This window comes from Xiphophorus couchianus, chromosome 16 (assembly GCF_001444195.1).
Source record: "Xiphophorus couchianus chromosome 16, X_couchianus-1.0, whole genome shotgun sequence".
Classification (NCBI taxonomy): Eukaryota; Metazoa; Chordata; class Actinopteri; order Cyprinodontiformes; family Poeciliidae; genus Xiphophorus; species Xiphophorus couchianus.
In genome coordinates this window covers 16,223,631-16,243,380 of record NC_040243.1, presented here as the reverse complement: position 1 = coordinate 16,243,380, position 19,750 = coordinate 16,223,631, and the positions used below count along the sequence as shown (strand labels likewise).

General features: G+C 35.3%; 1 protein-coding gene across 3 annotated transcripts; it reads left to right on the top strand.

Moving 5' to 3' along the window:
- The first annotated feature begins 11,173 nt into the window (after positions 1-11,173).
- LOC114160451 (uncharacterized) lies at positions 11,174-16,866 on the top strand. 3 transcript variants are annotated; one of them, XM_028043049.1, is made up of 9 exons: positions 11,174-12,668; positions 13,008-13,142; positions 13,274-13,408; positions 14,250-14,318; positions 14,446-14,540; positions 14,869-14,995; positions 15,391-15,508; positions 16,245-16,321; positions 16,498-16,866. In XM_028043049.1, the coding sequence occupies exons 1-8, from the start codon at positions 11,472-11,474 to the stop codon at positions 16,286-16,288; spliced, it is 1,920 nt and encodes a 639-aa protein (XP_027898850.1). In that variant the 5' UTR covers positions 11,174-11,471; the 3' UTR covers positions 16,289-16,321; positions 16,498-16,866. The 3 variants fall into 3 exon arrangements, 2 of the variants coding, with proteins under 2 accessions (XP_027898850.1, XP_027898849.1); XM_028043048.1 differs by having other exon boundaries at positions 16,245-16,866; XR_003598767.1 differs by lacking the exon at positions 14,446-14,540 and having other exon boundaries at positions 16,245-16,866.
- The last annotated feature ends 2,884 nt before the right edge of the window (positions 16,867-19,750 follow it).

Sequence of the window (19,750 nt, the reverse complement as noted above, 5' to 3'; positions counted from 1 at the left end):
ATCTCTCTGTAATGAACTCAACTATAATATCTGCAGCTAAAGAGACATGTTCATCTGATCACCATTCCGTATAAGCAAACTGAGTCCTTTGCTTGTTTTTTGTTGCGCTTCTCTGTTTGGAGCTCAGTTCTGTTAATTAAGGGAATATTCCTGGGATATTAATGTCAAATGCAGGATTCTCTGCAGTTACTGGCACCCCCGGTGAAGACGCATAAAAGGGCCTTCGTATAAATTCATATTTTACTGCGGTGCTGTCTCAGCCTGGAAATCTTGTTTTTATGGTGGAAAAATATGTTCCTGCAGTTAAACTATGGGCACCGCCAGTTACTGGTTTGTCTGACAATCTTTATGAAACAAAAAGTAATTGAAAATGTTTAATTTATATCTCACATAGCAGTCTGCATTAAATTGCAAATATTTCGTGTAAGGGCAATAATTCAAGTTAGAAGCAGCTCTACTGTGGCCAAAAGGGTCTCAATGAGGCTCCTTTGAGTCTTACTGGAGGATGTTAGGAGAGAGAAGTGAACAAATCCCCAAAGGTCGCTGTTAGAAATCTGGGTGAGTCAACATGTTTCCATAGCAACCATTTATTTTAGGAGTTTTTAGAATTTTTTTAACACATCTTTGCCAGAACTTGCTAATAATTGTGGAGGGTATTTCTTTACCACAAGAGGCAGGGAGGTGTTTGTAATTCTGGTTGTCACTCGGTTTGGTTTCTTAGGATGCATTTTTATCGACGTCACCTGAGCACTGCTACAGCAAGACACAAGATGGCAGTCCTTAAAATAAACTTGACAAAACCGTTAAAATGCAGATGTTTGTGAAGTAAAAGATTATCCACATCCACCTGCTTTGTGGACCTTGTGTCTGTTTTAATTCGAGTTAAACCTGGGCTGTGATTGGAAGGGGATGCATTTGCTCACTCCTCTCTAAGAACAAACTTTGAAAGACGTCAGAGCGAACCGACTGAGCGACGCAGCACATTAAACTATTAAAGTATTTCCTTCCAGGGCTTAAAGGCTCAAGATGGCCGCCTCAGACTCATGAAGCAGACATGAAGGTGATACAAAATACGGAGCAAGTCGTTCCATATAAAGATGGACCACATTTCTCTGGATCGAACAACCTCAGAAGTCAAGTCGGATTTCAACATACAAGGATAAACTACTTGGAGATTCATCCATGCGTTTCCATCTCAACCTTACAGTCGTGCGACTGGGATCTCTGTCCTGTCTTTGGTGGTTGTGCATAGCAGAGAGATGATTCTTCACTTAACGTGGTTTAGTTTTCACCGCAGCGCCACGTTTCCTCGGCCCGTCTGATTTACTCTGCGTGATTAAATTTTACAGCAGCCCCATCTTCTCTCCTCGGTTGACCCACGAAACAAACCAGCCTGAGAGCTCAATCCATTAACGTCGCTCAATCCAACAAATGTCTTCTGACAGTCCCACAGATAGGCTTTAAAAATGTAATTGTTATTAAGGTGCACCATTATATTATTTGCTCCAGGTGTGCAGCTGTAATTTGTCTGATCGGGTCACTGGAAAAACTCAGAGATGTTAGGTTTCTTCATTTAAAGGCTTAAAATATTCAAGGGCTTCACCACTTAGAGCCGCTCAGCTTTTCATTAGTGTCAGTGGAGAACTTTAACGTCAGATAATAAAACACCTTGAAGCTTCACCCATTCTTTTAAAATTACAGTTTTTAAGACTGGAAACCTCAGTGGAAGCTTTGCTTTGGACAAAGTAAACAACCTTCTCCAGAATGAGTTTTTTCTCATTGTTCTCTAGTAAGTTTTTTTGTTTGTTTGTATTTTTTTAACTCCACACTTGTCTAGTAAAATGGACGCTCATTTATTTTCGGTCATTTATTTTGACACGTTTAGAAACTCTTAATTCATCTGAAGTAAATGTATTCCCATCTGGCTCTTTGGGGGCCCTCTGAGCGACCATTTGTTCAGACTGGATTGTGTTCTTTAATAACAAATGGATCGGCGGGTAAAGACCGGAGGCTGGTGGCCTACCGGAGCTCCCGGTGATAAATGAGTCCTGACAGCGTTATTGAAGGATATATTGTCTTCTAGGGCGCTGGAGAGTATTGTCAGGGAATGATTAAAGGGATGATACCACAGAGATTGGTACTGCACACAGATCTGCCATAATGCTACTTCAGAGGAAGGCCAAAGTTGGGATGTTAAGGAAAACTCAAAGTTCGGAATGTGTTATGCTCTTTAAAGCAATATTAGGTCTCTTTTTCTGACACTTATGTGCAAATAAGCCCAAATATTTTAAACATTCAGAGCTTATTGCATCCTTTGGGGAAACTACGTCTTTCTGCAGTTAGTTGACAGAAGTGACAAAAAGCAGCCTTTTTCTCTGAAGTGAAGAGTGTCACAAACACTGGGAGTGAACCGTATGAACCGTATTTTTAGTTCTTGCATATAGTTGTACTAATAAGTAACACAGAGAGGTTCTGTCATCTAAATACTTAAACTTCAATGCTTGGCTTGAAAGTTGGGAAGTGTTAGTAATCTGTAAATGGGTTTTTGCTTGGCACAGACACTCACCAATCACTTCAGACAGTTTGTATGTATTTCTTTTTTCTTATATAAATGCAACATTTTGAAGATGTGCTGCTTATTTACAAAAAGCAGCAATGAGAGATGAGCGTGTTGTTCATGTCCCAGTGTTTTACAGAGTCTGACGTTTCTTTTTCAGTGATGCACTCTTGGGACAGTTCACCAGTCCATCCCTGGGCCACACAGAGACACGCAGCCATGTATGCCTAAAGGCAATTTAAAGAGTCCAGTTAACCTTACAGTCATGATTTTTTTTTTGGCAGTGTGAAGACAAAAATACCCAGAAAAGACACACATATAGTAGTCACCCAAAGCAATTTTCTCTACTCATATTTTTATATTTCTCTCCTTTAATTGTATTAAATGTTTCTATATTTTTATGCATTTTTAAAATTAATTAATTGCATTTTTAAAATAAATGTTCAATTTAGAAATCTGTGTTTCAGAAGCTCTTGAAATGTCACATGTATTTTACTACTTTAAAAAAAATAATAATTATAATATCCCATATTTAAATACTCTAACTCTTATTTTAGGGGGAAAATCAACAAAAAAAAAGTAATGAGCTCAAATGACAGAGTTAAGTCATATCACTGTCTTTGGTAGAGGATTTTTTTTCCAGACTCAATGAATAAGAACTTTAAATACCCATGAATCCAGTGTTGTCCCATGACGGACTGGCCACTGGTCCGTGGTTTCCTGCTTCACAGTACGCCATGAACTGTTACAGCATTGCAGTTCACCACTATACTGTATTACAAAAACAAAAAACTTGACTTACCTCCACCAGCCTTCCTGTCTACAACATCTACTGGAGTTCAATCTAAAACACGGGGGAAGTACAAACCAAACACTCTCTGCTACCTGCCCTGCCCGTCATCGTCCTCCACCACCATCTCAAGGTCCACTAACGCAAACATAAGTCACCTGCTGCAATATTTCAAGAGCTGAACTAATTCTCCTCTCCCTCTGACCAAACCCTGTTGACTGAACTCTTTTTTTTTTTTGCTCATTGATGAATTTTACCACAAAAAATCATGTTAAACACACCTATGTCCATAATTGGTTCATGCATTAGTCCATCCATGTCAAATTATTCCAAATAGAATTCATATGTCACTTTTGCATAGGGCTGCAAAATCCAAAAACTGTGGTCATTTGAGATATTTCTTTAAAATGTAACTTTTATTTACTTTACAGCAGCAAAAAAAATCGTTTCTTGCAATCTCTGCTTTTCTATCTTTCAAGTCTGAGGGTCCTAGTTGCATTTGTAGCCATTTAGGTTAGCATGTCTTTAATATCTCCTCTTTTTTCCAAACTATTTATCCAACGATTTATTGTTCAGTGTTATCTCAGGTTAAATTCTCAGTTTAAAATCATGAAACTATTTTAGAAGTCTTAAGTGAAAATGCTATGCAGCTTCTTTTTACAAATATGTTTGTTGATTTTTTTTCCCCCGAGCTCATGACATGACAGCAGATTTTTCTGACATCGGCAACATTCTGACTGCGCAAAACAGCAGCGGCAAGTTTCCCTCCATGAAGGCTAACTTCACTGAAACGGCTCCACGAGCTGAAGACACTTTAAGTTTGGCCAAAACTTTAACAAATTTGGATCTCATTAAAATGACTAAAAACCTTTCCCCACTGAATTGTAGAGTATATCTAATACCTTTCCTTTTGTGGCTAAATGAAAATAATGCAAATAAACAACTTTTATTTTAATTTATTAAGTACGCTATGATTTTTATGCGCTAAAAACAACACTGTAAAAGAAACAAAACTTTGTTTTTTTCTTACAGGGACATTGTGTCCTACAGAACGGACAAACATCAGGTGTTCCTGTTAATCCAGGGGCTGCAGAAGAAGAGAAGAGCAGATCCAGTAGTGACCAATGATTAGGATCTGTGTTCACTGTGATGTTATTCACCAACAATAATGTAGCTTATTAGCATGGTGTTACATAAAGCCCTAAAGATAAAATATACACTTCCAACTGTTGTGACTTATAAAGCAACAGTTTTACCGGTTGTACTCCGTGTTTTTCTTTCTTGCTAAAACTCTGACATGATAAACGTTGGAGGATGGTTTTGTGCGGAGGATCGGTTTAGCATGATGCGCTCTGATTGTGTCTTAATGTGACTTTTACTACGAGACTTTATGGAGTTCCAGTTGTGTCCAGTAATAGCGGAGTAGGCTCTATCTTGGTAGAATTATATTCCTACATTTCCAATTATTTACCATCATTTGTAATAAAGTGATGCCAACACCACAAATTCAGCAGTGATGAATCTGTTCTAGTCATCTTAAAGATGGAAAGAGTCAATGTTGTGCTGATTCTGAGTAACTGAATTACTTTTTTTTTTATTTTTCCATGCCAGAGTTCAGTCAGTGAGGTTATTCATTTTGTGGCAGGCCTAGTCTCAGAAAGAAATGAAAACAAAGAAGGAAGACTGCAAATGTACATGTTGGTTCCACAGGTTTCCCCTGAAAATCCCCATAAAATCAATCATTACAGAGTAAAAGTCATTTGAAGAGGGAGAAGCATATAAACAAGTCAAGTCAATGACGAGTCAATGACATGATGCAATCTGCATTTTTAACTCGGATAACTTAACTTTTTTTTGTGACTTGTATTATTCATTTAAATTGCTGCACTATATAATAAGTAGCATAGAAATGACTTTGTTTTGGTAAATTGTCTTGAGATTACCTATTGTAAATTAGTGTTATACAAATCAACTGAATTGCATTTAGAAATGTGACTGGACTTACGAGAAATTATACAGTGTTTTATAGGTTGATGAAAGCAAAGATTGGTATGTTTTTCTGCAGAGCCATCCTCTCAGCAGCAGTGCAGCTGCTGTGCCACAAGTGATGCAGACAGAGAACGCTCTCCACCCCACAGCCATAATAGCTGCTAACCTTAACAGGTTCATTTACTGTTACCCAACATGATGTAGCATTTAAGGTAACATTAGCTTTTGTTTAATTGGGACAAAAAAGCTAAGCTAAACTTACTCAATGGATTGAGTTAATGTAATGCTAACATACCGCAACATGGTAACCAACGAATTTAAGCTAACATTAGATTAAATTTTTTTACCTAAAACCTAAACCACCCGTATTTAATGGGTTAAGTCGTGTTAACCAACACGCTAGCGTAAGCCAACATAATATTAATATTTAAGCTAACAGCTTTCTTTTTGACTAATGTTAGCTCATACACTCTTGTTACTGCAGTATGGGTTAAAAGTTGTTACTCTCTTTAATACTGAAATGCTTCAATATATATTATACTTTACCTTTGTAGCATGATCATGCACTTAAACTCAAATATTTATGCAAATTACAGCAGTAGCGTTCAGCACTCACTACATTTTCAAAGGAAATGCAAGTGATCATGTGACTTTGTAAGGAATTAATCAAACATATATCTATGTGTAGAGATTAAATTAGTTTCAACTTTAAAAAAAGATAGTGATCTTTAATAGAAAACAGCCACAGGAGAAAATAGAAAAATTATACAACTACGACAAGCTACACACCAAATTATTGGAGAGAATAATCACACATACTTTGTACAATCAAGCACAATCAATGAAGGAAAGTATGTATATTCTTTTTAGATCTTTTTTAATACAGTAAATTTCAAAGTGCAAAACAATTACCGTAATGAAAATCTACAAAGAGTGCACAACAGCACATTTTATTTTGGATTAAAAATGTGCTAAAGTAAACGTCCTTCACCCCACTCATTTTTTCCATACAGAATAATACAAATCAATACTTCAAATTTATATTGTACATCTCTAAGTATCCAAATGTTAAGATCCAAATGATCACATTTAACAAATTACAAACTTAAACCATTTTCCCACTTTATAAACAAGAAAGCCCTCCAGTTTTCATCTAAATGACTTTTATAATGAAACTCAACATAGGACAAATATGGAAAATAGTTCTACGGCTTTTCACCAGTGTGAATCATCATGTGCTTAGTCAAATGCTGTTTTTGACTAAAACTTTTTCCACAGTTCCCACATAAAAACGGCTTTTCACCTGTGTGAATCATCATGTGCCGAGATAAATCCTGTTTTTGACTAAAACTTTTTCCACAGTTCCCACATGAAAACGGCTTTTCACCTGTGTGAATCATCATGTGCTTAGTCAAATGCTGTTTTTGACTAAAACCTTTTCCACAGTTCCCACATGAAAACGGCTTTTCACCAGTGTGAATTATCATGTGCCGAGATAAATCCTGTTTTTGACTAAAACTTTTTCCACAGTTCCCACATGAAAACGGCTTTTCACCAGTGTGAATCATCATGTGCCGAGTTAAATTCTGTTTTCGACTAAAACTTTTTCCACAGTTCCCACATGAAAACGGCTTTTCACCAGTGTGAATCATCGTGTGCTGATTTAAATTATACTTTTGACTAAAACTTTGTCCACAGTTCCCACATGAAAACGGCTTTTCACCAGTGTGAATCATCATGTGCTTAGTTAAATTATACTTTTGACTAAAACTTTTTCCACAGTTCCCACATGAAAACGGCTTTTCACCAGTGTGAATAATCATGTGTTGAGTTAAATTGTGTTTATGACTAAAACTTTTTCCACAGTTCCCACATGAAAACAGCTTTTCACCAGTGTGAATCATCATGTGTTGAGTTAAATTGTGTTTATGACTAAAACTTTTTCCACAGTTCACACATGAAAACGGCTTTTCACCAGTGTGAATCATCATGTGCTGAGTTAAAGTCTGTTTTTGACTAAAACTTTTTCCACAGTTCCCACATGAAAACGGCTTTTCACCTGTGTGAATCATCATGTGCCGAGATAAATCCTGTTTTTGACTAAAACTTTTTCCACAGTTCCCACATGAAAACGGCTTTTCACCAGTGTGAATCATCATGTGCTGATTTAAATTATACTTTTGACTAAAACTTTGTCCACAGTTCCCACATGAAAACGGCTTTTCACCAGTGTGAATCATCATGTGCCGAGATAAATCCTGTTTTTGACTAAAACTTTTTCCACAGTTCCCACATGAAAACGGCTTTTCACCAGTGTGAAACATCGTGTGCTGATTTAAATTATACTTTTGACTAAAACTTTGTCCACAGTTCCCACATGAAAACGGCTTTTCACCAGTGTGAATAATCATGTGCCGAGTTAAATCCTGTTTTCGACTAAAACGTTTTCCACAGTTCCCACATGAAAACAGCTTTTCACCAGTGTGAATCATCATGTGTTGAGTTAAATTCTGTTTATGACTAAAACTTTTTCCACAGTTCACACATGAAAACGGCTTTTCACCAGTGTGAATCATCATGTGCTGAGTTAAAGTCTGTTTTTGACTAAAACTTTTTCCACAGTTCCCACATGAAAACGGCTTTTCACCAGTGTGAATCATCATGTGTTGAGTTAAATTGTGTTTATGACTAAAACTTTTTCCACAGTTCACACATGAAAACGGCTTTTCACCAGTGTGAATCATCATGTGTTGAGTTAAATTCTGTTTATGACTAAAACTTTTTCCACAGTTCACACATGAAAACGGCTTTTCACCAGTGTGAATCATCATGTGCCGAGTTAAATCCTGTTTTCGACTAAAACGTTTTCCACAGTTCCCACATGAAAACAGCTTTTCACCAGTGTGAATCATCATGTGTTGAGTTAAATTCTGTTTATGACTAAAACTTTTTCCACAGTTCACACATGAAAACGGCTTTTCACCTGTGTGAATCATCATGTGCTTAGTCAAATGCTGTTTTTGACTAAAACTTTTTCCACAGTTCCCACATGAAAACGGCTTTTCACCTGTGTGAATCATCATGTGCCGAGATAAATCCTGTTTTTGACTAAAACTTTTTCCACAGTTCCCACATGAAAACGGCTTTTCACCAGTGTGAATTCTAATATGATCATTGAGAGCATGTTTGGCAGTGAAACTTTTTTCACAAATGACACATGAGAAAGGTTTGCTTCTTTCCTGATTTTTCTTCTGAGCTTCAGCAGCTTCCTGGAAGTTGACTTGGTGTGTTTGCTCATAAACAGTAGACCCCATGAAGGTATCAGTCTCCTGTTTTGATGCAACCTGGTCTTCACTCTGACTGCAGTAAACTTCTTTCCCTTCCACTCTCATCTGCTGATGTTTTAGATCCTCCTGCTCTTCTTTTCTCTGTTGATCATCTGGCTCTTCCTGTTCTTGTTTCCCCTGCAGAGGTTCTAACTCCTCCTGGTCCAGAGTGGAGCTCCTCTCCAGGTCACATAGCTTCTTATAAACGTTATGTCGTTGGCGATCTAGAGAAGAAAACAGAAAAAAGAGGAATTGTTAACTTTATTTATTGAAGTAAATGAGAGAAGACTTTCATTTAATCCCAAATTTCTAATTGGAAATTTTTAATTAAGTGCAAGTTATAATTATTTCTGTTATTTAGGAATTATTACATTTTATGTTGGTTATGTTAGTTAAATGTCAGTTTTATATTCAGGATTTATTGTTGCCAGTGGGAAACTACGTAAACTAATTTACACTAATCTAATCTATTTATACATACAAAAAAAATAAAAATAATAGCATGCATAACCTATAATAACGAGGCATGATTACAAATGTCTTTAGACTCGTTTTAGATGGCTGATCAGCGCAGAGTGCAGGATTTTATTTTTTTTTTTAAAGATATTTTTAAATGCCACATCATGCAGATGGCTTTGTCTTTATGTGCCAAAGTCAGGTGAAAATTTGTTATTATGCACAAATGTACATCCTGGAGAAACTTCTGCCTGTTTCACCAGACCAAGCACGACACTTGGTCTTGCTTGGTCTGTAGTAAGACGATCATCTTTAGTAAGATCTTACTAAAAGATGACAACATCTTTTAGTAATTCATTGCACTGAACATAGGCCATACTTTGTGGAAAGGGTCACAAAGTATGGCCCTTTACAGAGTGGGAACTCTCAACTGATGGAGTGACAGTGATGTAGAAGACATAGGATACATGCAGTACATAGTGAATATTCATCCATTATGTACTGTATTTATTTAGCCTTCATATCTTTTTTTAATCTGTCTCCCTTTCTCTTTCAATTTTTATCAGCTGTATCTTTCTAAATATCAGAAAGATGATTTTGTGAGGAGACAGTAAAAGGGCCTTTAATTTAAAAATAAATAGCTAAACATGTTTGCAACCTTTCAAATAAAATAACCATGTTTATTAATACACTCTAAACAATAATGATGCAAACAAAAATGCTGAGTAATCATGTTAGTCTAAGAACCTAATATTTCCAATCTTTGAAGTCTATTTCTGTATGCAAAATCAATCTACTCAAGTAAGTACTATGGCATATTAGGATCAGTGTAGACCAGGGGTGTCAAACTCATTTTCATTTTGGGCCTACCGCAGTGAAGTTAGTTTCAAGTTGGATATTCGAGCTCCGCGGAGTAAGCGGCGTTTAGCTCAAGGTTGATCCGATTTATGAACGTTACTGTCGGCCAGCGGTTCTCTATCGCTCCCGGCCGCAGCGCCCGAAGGTTCACTTAGGGACTATCAACAAATTACCGAACCAAACATTCCTATCAAAGAAATGTTAATAAATGCCTTGAATTGTAACCAACTAACTAATTGTCATTGCTAATTCATGCTTTTACATGAGCCAAAATAGCACCTATAAAGTTTTAAAGTCATATACAATATTTTCAATAATTTTAATATTAAATAATATAATGTTTTCTTCAATAGCTTCCAGGTCATGTGACCTAATGACTCTAAATCACTTTGAAACAATTACAATAGTCTCTATAGATGAGGCACAGACATTTGATTTCCATTTTTAGCCATTTTCCATTTTTTATTAATTTTTTTTGTCAAAAATGAGGGTTTTTCTTCAATAGCTTCCAGGTCATGTGACCTAATGACTCAAAATCACTTTGAAATAATTACAATAGTCTCTATAGATGAGGCACAGACATTTGATTTCCATTTTTGATTAATTTTCCATTTTTTATTAATTTGTTTTGTCAAAATTGAGGGTTTTTATTCAATAGCTTCCAGGTCATGTGACCTAATGGCTCAAAATCACTTTGAAATAATTACAATAGTCTCTATAGATGAGGCACAGACATTTGATTTCCATTTTTAGCCATTTTCCATTTTTTATTAATTTTTTTTGTCAAAAATGAGGGTTTTTCTTCAATAGCTTCCAGGTCATGTGACCTAATGACGCAAAATCACTTTGAAATAATTATAATAGTCTCTATAGATGAGGCACAGTCATTTGTTTTCCATTTTTGATTAATTTTCCATTTTTTATTAATTTTTTACGTCAAAATTGACTAAAATTTACTTTTAGTAAGAAGAACATCCCTAAACCATTTGACAGCGAAATCTCTTTTATTGTGAAACGGCTTGGTTCGGTGACACACCGTAAAAAAGAATGGAGATTCAGACCAGCAAAATACTTAAAAAGAGGTAAGATAGCCAAAGCTGTAGCAGATGGTGTCAGTAAATACTACTATTCAAAGTTGAGGCAGACACCAATCCAAGAAATCACAGCGGGGAACATTACGAAAAGCCTCAGTAAAGATGTTTTAAGAAAAATTTCATCAGAATTAAAGAAGAGTACAAGACTCCATGATGACATAATACTTGAGCTCGTGTTAACACAAAAACTGATTAAAGAAACAAGCATTAATTCAAACTCCAAGGGATATTTCCAACAACTTCACATTGACCCTTTTGCAGTGCATTTACAAACAGACACTGGATTACAGATATTGGCCCACCATCTAAGAAATTCATCACCTGTTACCCCCCACCTTGATGCCACAGGGAGTGTTGTACAAAAAATACCTGGTCAGGAAAAAAAAATTCTGTATTATGCTATGGTTTTGCCAGGGATGGGCAAGGACAAACCTCCTTTGCCCATAACTGAGCTACTGACCAACAGCCATACTGTTCCTTCCATTTCACACTGGTTGATGGAATTCAACAGAAAACTGACCCACACTACCAAAATCAAAATAGCACAGATAGAAACTGACTACAGCTGGGCTCTCATTAATAGTGTGCTACTAGCCTTTAACAAGGAGGATATTTCACAGTACCTACATAGAGCGTTTGAGATTGTGCATGAACATAAAGTTGTAATGAAAAACTTCACAGTATTGCACTTGTGCTCTGCCCATATTATGAAGGCTGTTACACAAGCTTTTGGGAAAAAGACCCGTGATCGAGGCTTAAAAGAGTATGCAAGCTATTGTTTTGCATCCCTTTTAAACTGCAATAACCTCCAACTTGCCATGGAGGTGTTTTACAACATGTGTGTACTATTTGATGCAAAACATTGCAACCCCTTAGTACAAACAAGTCAAGCATACCTCAACAGCTGTATCTCCAACAACAAGTCAGAGAAAGATGAAGATGGCCAGCATACAGCAGAAGCACAACACAGCAAAAGTGACAAAAGCAACAGCATTATTGCTAACTCACCATTTACAAAGACTTTCCAAGTTTTACGGGACCAAGCTCAGGTTGACATTCTGTCCGAGGAATCAGAGATCACAGAAAATCATTACTGCTGTCCTGGTATAGTTGATGTGCTTGTGAAGAACTACATGGGAATCATCCCACTGTGGAGCGGAATGTTACTTGGCGACTTAACACGGTACAAAACACCCACATCTGCTGCAACAAATAAAACAAGCAAATCAAGAGAAACAAACTGCCATGTGGAGCTGTGGTTTGGCTTGGTAAAAAAGAACATCTTGGCCAAAAAAAAGTACCTCAGACCAGCAGACTTCATCACAAAATTGTATACATCTTTACAAGGTCGGTATGTTGAACATGTTATGCAGCATGGTCTGCCAGACAAACTTCTGGACAAAACTGTCAGAGTTTTGACTAAACCGGCGGATGATCCCAAAGAAAAATGGAACAAGAGGGAAAGTTCTGCTGGTCAGACAAAGACCAAATCCAAGTATTTCAATCCCCCAAAGACATTACCCAATCCCAGAACTTCCAAAGGCACAAACAAACAAATCACCAAAGCTGATGATGATGATAATAATAAAGAATCACAGGTAAGGTTTCACCTACCTTTGAGGCTCTGTTGCAGTTCCACATAAAGAATTAGTTTGTTAAAAACAATGAAATTATCTGATAAAATTTTTTGGTAATATTCATTTCTGAAATTTCATTAGAAGTAAACAAGTAATAATAGCCTGCATTTCACAATTTCATAATGTGGTTAACATGGGATAACATAATTGACATCTATGTATTGCAGTCTGGTATAGATTTTGTCTTTATTATGGCTGGCTGTTAGCATAAAGTATTATTTAAATTTTGTAAAATATACATTTTTATTGTATTATTTTCAAATGTTTTGATTTTTTTTTCTTTGTATATCTGATTTGCAGTTAACCTTGCTTTGGAAAAAGAGTGACACAGAAGTTGTAGTAGCAGTTGTTCCGTCACAGATTAAAGGTCGGAGCATTGTGATTCATCATTCTGACTTGTGCACTCTTCGACCATATCAGTGGTTGACAGGGGAGGTATGTGTTTGTTTCAGTCATTTATAAAACATCTTCATTTTCAATATTAATACAAACCAATTTTGAGATTTGTATGAGAAGACTTTTGGATGCATGTTTAATATGTGGAAATGCTGATATTCCTTGTGCAGATCATTGAAAGCCTTCTGCATGTGGCTGCCCATGCATTGGGAGTCATGGACACCTTCTACATCCTGAATCACTACTCAGCTGGTGTGATTTTGTTCGGGGACAGAACTGAGCTTCCTAGACAAAGTTTACCAAAGGTAATGGATTTCTTTGTTGCTATATTATGTCATTATAAGATGAATGAACAGAACTTTCACAGTTACACATCATTTACACAGAGCTACAAAATTGACAACAAAATTACTTCTAACATGAAATCATATGTAATGTGTTTTTGGCAAATATGTGTGCTTGTTGATAAAAAGAAGAACAAGATTTAGTTTTTTGAAAAGGTTTGAATTAAAAGCTGGGTTGGTTTTAAAAGAGTCTTCTGAAAGAATTGCCATGTTTTACTGACTACTTGGCTGTTTTAAACATTGAAACACTTGACAAAATTAATGTAATTGTTCACTGCCATGCAAGTTCCAAATATAAGTGTCATATATATGGTTATCCATGCAAATGAAGAGCTGAACATGGCAGTAAGGCTGGACAACTTCTTTAGAAAACATTACATAATTAATTCCACATTTTAAAAAAAATTCTGTACTAGACACTACATATAGGATTTCAGAGTAATGTAAATGTCAATCATTTAATAAAGTAGAAGTAAGAATCTTGATCTAGTTGCACCCACATTAATCTTGGCTAAGTAATTTCATTTGATATCTTGTATGTGTCCTACTAACTAACATCAACATCACTGCAAGCTTTACACCATCCCACAGCAGCCTGTACAGGGCAATATTTAACACCTTAATTCTTGTAAAACAGTGTATTGATTATTTTATCATTTTTAAAACACCTTGTCATTGAAAAGAAAAATTTTAAGTAAAAGTAAATACTGACATGTGGGAAAAGATTAATTGCGAGACATGTGCTTAAAGTTTTTCTTTATGTTAACATTTAAATTTTGAACATTTTTAAATGCCATTTCAGGTAAACTTTGACAACTATGAAGCAGTTCTGTCATTTGTCCTTGTGAACAACAATCACTGGAAGTTGCTGGTTTGTACTTTTTTGTCTATAATAAATATTTTTTCATTTTATGGTTTGGATAGAGCATGACATATTCACATTAGTTTTAATGAAATTTTTCTTTGTTATGCCCCTTTCCTTTGTTGATCTGTTTTAGTACATCAATGCAGAAGCCAGAACTGTGTTCCTAATAGATCCTGCACAAGTATCATCTGAGCTTGTGGACTCCCAAAAGGCAGCTAAAAGAATACAGTAAATAAAGCTCTAATAAATTTTTAAAATGTATTAAAAATTAATAAATTTGCAAAGTGACCACATAGAGATTGAGTTAAAAATCTTAATGTATGTGACATTCAGATTTAAGAATACATTATGGAAATATATTATCCTTAATATTTTTTACAAATATATTGTGTAAAAAATATTTACATTAATTTAAATATTTATGTAAATATTAATTTCAATAAACTTAACATTGTTGTTGTTAATAGAAACTGATAAGAGGAAAGCGTGAGTTGTCTTATGAGTGTAATTACAGAATACAATTGCTCTTACACAAATCATTTTGTTTGTTATCCAGAGAATACTTCAAAATGAGAAGGACATGCCATGGAAAAACAGACTGGGTTGGGATCCAATGGAAAGGGGGGACAATGCGCCACCCTATTCAACAAGACGGAAGCAGCTGTGGAGTTATTGTAGTCAAAGTAAATTAACAAGTTCATGTTTTTTGTTATACAAGTGTGGACACTGTGTAATTATTATAGAGAAAAGTTGTCTATCATCAAATACAGTCTCTATGGTTAGTTAAAATGGGCTTTCGGAATTGTGGAAAGAGTGTGTATTCACTTGGAGGAATACAGACTCCCCCAACAGTAGCCCATAACTGGGGTCAGTGCAACATGCCACACAGTATTTGTAATTACACTTCTTCCATCATCTTCTAAATGTTGAAACATTTAGATGTTTCACTACAGGTATCTGTACTAACAAACATACCTGTTTTAGTATGTGTGGATACACTATATATGTCCACATGAATGTTTAAGTCTGATGCATTATAATGCAATAAAAAAAGTCTTTAAAAACTTTTTTTCTTTAGATGGCAAAAGCTTGGATGGAAGCCTTCCCTCTGATGCCAGATGTAGATTTTGACACAACAAAAAAGGCAATGAAAAGTGAAAGAAGAACTCTCGCTCTTCAAATCCTTGATGCATCAGGTATACCATATGTGCATGTCTTTCATTTCGACTTACAATACATAAACATACACACATATATATTTTAGAATCTCCCCATCTCTTTCATTACTGAACCAGTCTCGACTGGTGAATTTAAGGTTTTTTATTTTATTTGATTAAGATCAACCACCATCATCAAAGTCACCACAATAACCTCAATAAATGTGAAAACTAAAACATATACAAACATTGGAATACAAAACATGAACTTACAATAAAGATAACAAAACTAAACAGATCTCGCTGCTTTCGCTGGGGAACACTAAGTTTTGATTTCTTTGTGACAAGCACATCTTGACAGTTCGATTAATTCACTGTTTCAATGACTCTGTCAACTTAGATAGGGTCTGCCCTCATTAGCTCCTGCAGCCCGTGAGGTCAATAAAAACATAAAAACATTACAAAATGCAAATTCCATTTAACAAAATATAAACCACCAACAGTGCCAATCCAAACAGACAAAAATACCTAAACGATATGCAACCTTGATAATTTAGAGAAGTTACTTTACAAATGTATTTTAAGTAATCTCCAAGTATTAATAATTTTAAATGAATTTTCTGAAATAATTAGCTATTTTGTTTTATACATATATATATATATATAGATATAGATATAGATATATATATATATATATATACATATATATATATATATATATATATCTTGTTTGAATATGCTGTATATTATGCTGTATATTTCTTCTTGATTACAGTATTCGATGACCACTGTTGGTGTGCGATGTGCGCTGCATACTAAGCCCCGGGGTCTGGCCCTGGAATGACAGACTGGGTGAGAAATCAAGAGTTGTCAATGTAAATTTCAGAAGTAGACACAGGAAATAACTCTTGGGAGCCATGAAATGTTTTATATAACAAATGACAAGCAAGTAAACACCAAACTGTGTGACAGGAGATGAGTAAGTTCAGTACTGCTAAACATGTATATTTTCTTGTATTTGTGAACAGATCCAGTGTGACAACTGTGACCGATGGTACCATGCCCTGTGCATGAATATGAAGAGCACAGAATTTCAAAAGAAAAAAAAAGGCAGTTGGAAATGTGTATTGTGTAGTTAATCTTGAAACTAGAAACTGTGTTCATTATTGTTCGAAATACTTTTTGAAAATATCTGTGGAAAATGAAAATGTAATATGTTTGTTTGGCATTGATGCTATGTGTGATGTATAAAGTGTACTTGAATGATTTCAAAGAGATTTGAAGTCATTTTATGACGTAATCTGAAAGCTATTAAGCAACAATCTTAAACTTTAAGGAAAATATTCCTAAGAATTATAAAATAAAAACATAAAACATAAATGACTGTGCCTCATCTATAGAGACTATTATAATTATTTCAAAGTGATTTAGAGTCATTAGGTCACATGACCTGGAAGCTATTGAAGAAAAACCCTCATTTTTGACAAGAAAAATTAATAAAAAATGGAAAATTAATCAAAAATGGAAAACAAATGACTGTGCCTTATCTATAGAGACTATTGTAATTATTTCAAAGTGATTTTGAGTCATTAGGTCACATGACCTGGAAGCTATTGAAGAAAAACCCTCAATTTTGACGTAAAAAATTAATAAAAAATGGAAAATGGCTAAAAATGGAAATCAAATGTCTGTGCCTCATCTATAGAGACTATTGTAATTGTTTCAAAGTGATTTTGAGTCATTAGGTCACATGACCTGGAAGCTATTGAAGAAAAACCCTCAATTTTGACAAGAAAAATTAATACAAAATGGAAAATTAATCAAAAATGGAAAACAAATGACTGTGCCTTATCTATAAAGACTATTATAATTATTTCAAAGTGATTTTGAGTCATTAGGTCACATGACCTGGAAGCTATTGAATAAAAACCCTCATTTTTGACAAAAAAAATTAATAAAAAATGGAAAATGGCTAAAAATGGAAATCAAATGTCTGTGCCTCATCTATAGAGACTATTGTAATTATTTCAAAGTGATTTTGAGTCATTAGGTCACATGACCTGGAAGCTATTGAAGAAAAACCCTCATTTTTGACAAAAAAAATTAATAAAAAATGGAAAATGGCTAAAAATGGAAATCAAATGTCTGTGCCTCATCTATAGAGACTATTGTAATTATTTCAAAGTGATTTTGAGTCATTAGGTCACATGACCTGGAAGCTATTGAAGAAAAACCCTCATTTTTGACAAAAAAAATTAATAAAAAATGGAAAATTAATCAAAAATGGAAAACAAATGACTGTGCCTTATCTATAGAGACTATTATAATTATTTCAAAGTGATTTTGAGTCATTAGGTCACATGACCTGGAAGCTATTGAATAAAAACCCTCATTTTTGACAAAAAAAATTAATAAAAAATGGAAAATGGCTAAAAATGGAAATCAAATGTCTGTGCCTCATCTATAGAGACTATTGTAATTATTTCAAAGTGATTTAGAGTCATTAGGTCACATGACCTGGAAGCTATTGAAGAAAACATTATATTATTTAATATTAAAATTATTGAAAATATTGTATATGACTTTAAAATTTTATAGATGCTATTTTGGCTCATGTAAAAGCATGAATTAGCAATGACAATTAGTTAGTTGGTTACAATTCAAGGCATTTATTAACATTTCTTTGATAGGAATGTTTGGTTCGGTAATTTGTTGATAGTCCCTAAGTGAACCTTCGGGCGCTGCGGCCGGGAGCGATAGAGAACCGCTGGCCGACAGTAACGTTCATAAATCGGATCAACCTTGAGCTAAACGCCGCTTACTCCGCGGAGCTCGAATATCGAATATCCAACTTGAAACTAACTTCACTGCGGTTTTGGGCCTTATTAAAAATCTGAATGTTCTTAAAGGGCCGGTTGTGTCAGGATCTATTGAATACACCCATTAGACTGTTAAAATATCAATAAACATCTGTTTGTTTATCAGTTGGTTCCGCACAGGTGCAAAAACGGCGAGAGTATCTTCGCGCTCGTGTTGAGTTTAAAGGCGGCTCGGAAAAAACATGTTAACGGTTTAAAAATTATAAATGCTGAAAAAGGTCCGGGGGACAGAGGGCACAGACATGGGAAGAGCGGGAGTCCCTAAAATAATAGAACCACTACGAGGTAAAGAAAGAAAGAGAGAAAGAAGAAAAGAAAAGAAAAACTTGCTAACAGCGGAGTTAGCAGCACGGCTAACTCCGCTGGTTGCCATGCTTACGTTAGTCTTCTTATGAATAACGGATGCATGCGGGGATAAAATTATCAATATATATCTTCAGTAGAAGACCTTTTAAAGAACATATGTACAAGATATTTTACTTATAGTTGATTATTAAAGTATTTTATTGACTTGCTCTTGTAGAGGCAAAACGTAAAGATGCCTGGTCATGTGACGATTCGCCGTAGCTAGATGAAACTGATATAACTTAAGAGTAGACAACCCATTATATTATTTTAAAACTTTAACAGGGACCCAAAATGTCAAAGCAACATTTTTAGATTCCGAAAGTTAGAAAAAATGTCTGGCCACAATCGTTGCCGGCGAGACGGAACACCAAACGTTGGTGTTTCCTACCTATTCGGTGTAAGATGATCTGGGGAGTCCGGGAAAAAGCCAGCAGTCTGCGCTGATCGTCCATCTCTTCCTCCGACTCGACGGTTATTTCGTTAAACTCTGTGAATGTTTCTTCCGCAGCACTGAACCACTTGTTCATGAACTTGTTTAAGCTGGACCGAAGAAAAGTTTAAACATTCGTACGTTAAACAAAACAGACCACGTGCCCTCCGTCTTCTTCCTCTACAATGGCTTCTTCTTCTTCGATTTTTTTTGGCGGTTGGCAAAGCTACGGAAGCCCGTTTCCGCCACTCTGTTAAATAAAATAAAAATAAATTATCTCATTATAATGAGATAATATCTCATTATTTTGAGATAGTATCTAATAATTTTGAGATAGTATCTAATTATTTTGAGATACTATCTCATTATAATGAGATTATTTTTATTTTTTTAACAGAGTGGCGGAAACGGGCTTCCATAGCTTTGCCAACCGCCAAAAAAAATCGAAGAAGAAGAAGCCATTGTAGAGGAAGAAGACGGAGGGCACGTGGTCTGTTTTGTTTAACGTACGAATGTTTAAACTTTTCTTCGGTCCAGCTTAAACAAGTTCATGAACAAGTGGTTCAGTGCTGCGGAAGAAACATTCACAGAGTTTAACGAAATAACCGTCGAGTCGGAGGAAGA

Excerpts from the sequence above, each read along its gene's own strand:
- LOC114160451 (XM_028043049.1), top strand. The coding sequence starts at position 11,472 with ATGGTTTTGCCAGGGATGGGCAAGGACAAACCTCCTTTGCCCATAACT. Across the intron at positions 13,143-13,273 it reads ATCAGTGGTTGACAGGGGAG|ATCATTGAAAGCCTTCTGCA; the intron begins GTATGTGTTTGT and ends TTCCTTGTGCAG. Across the intron at positions 15,509-16,244 it reads TCAAATCCTTGATGCATCAG|TATTCGATGACCACTGTTGG; the intron begins GTATACCATATG and ends TCTTGATTACAG.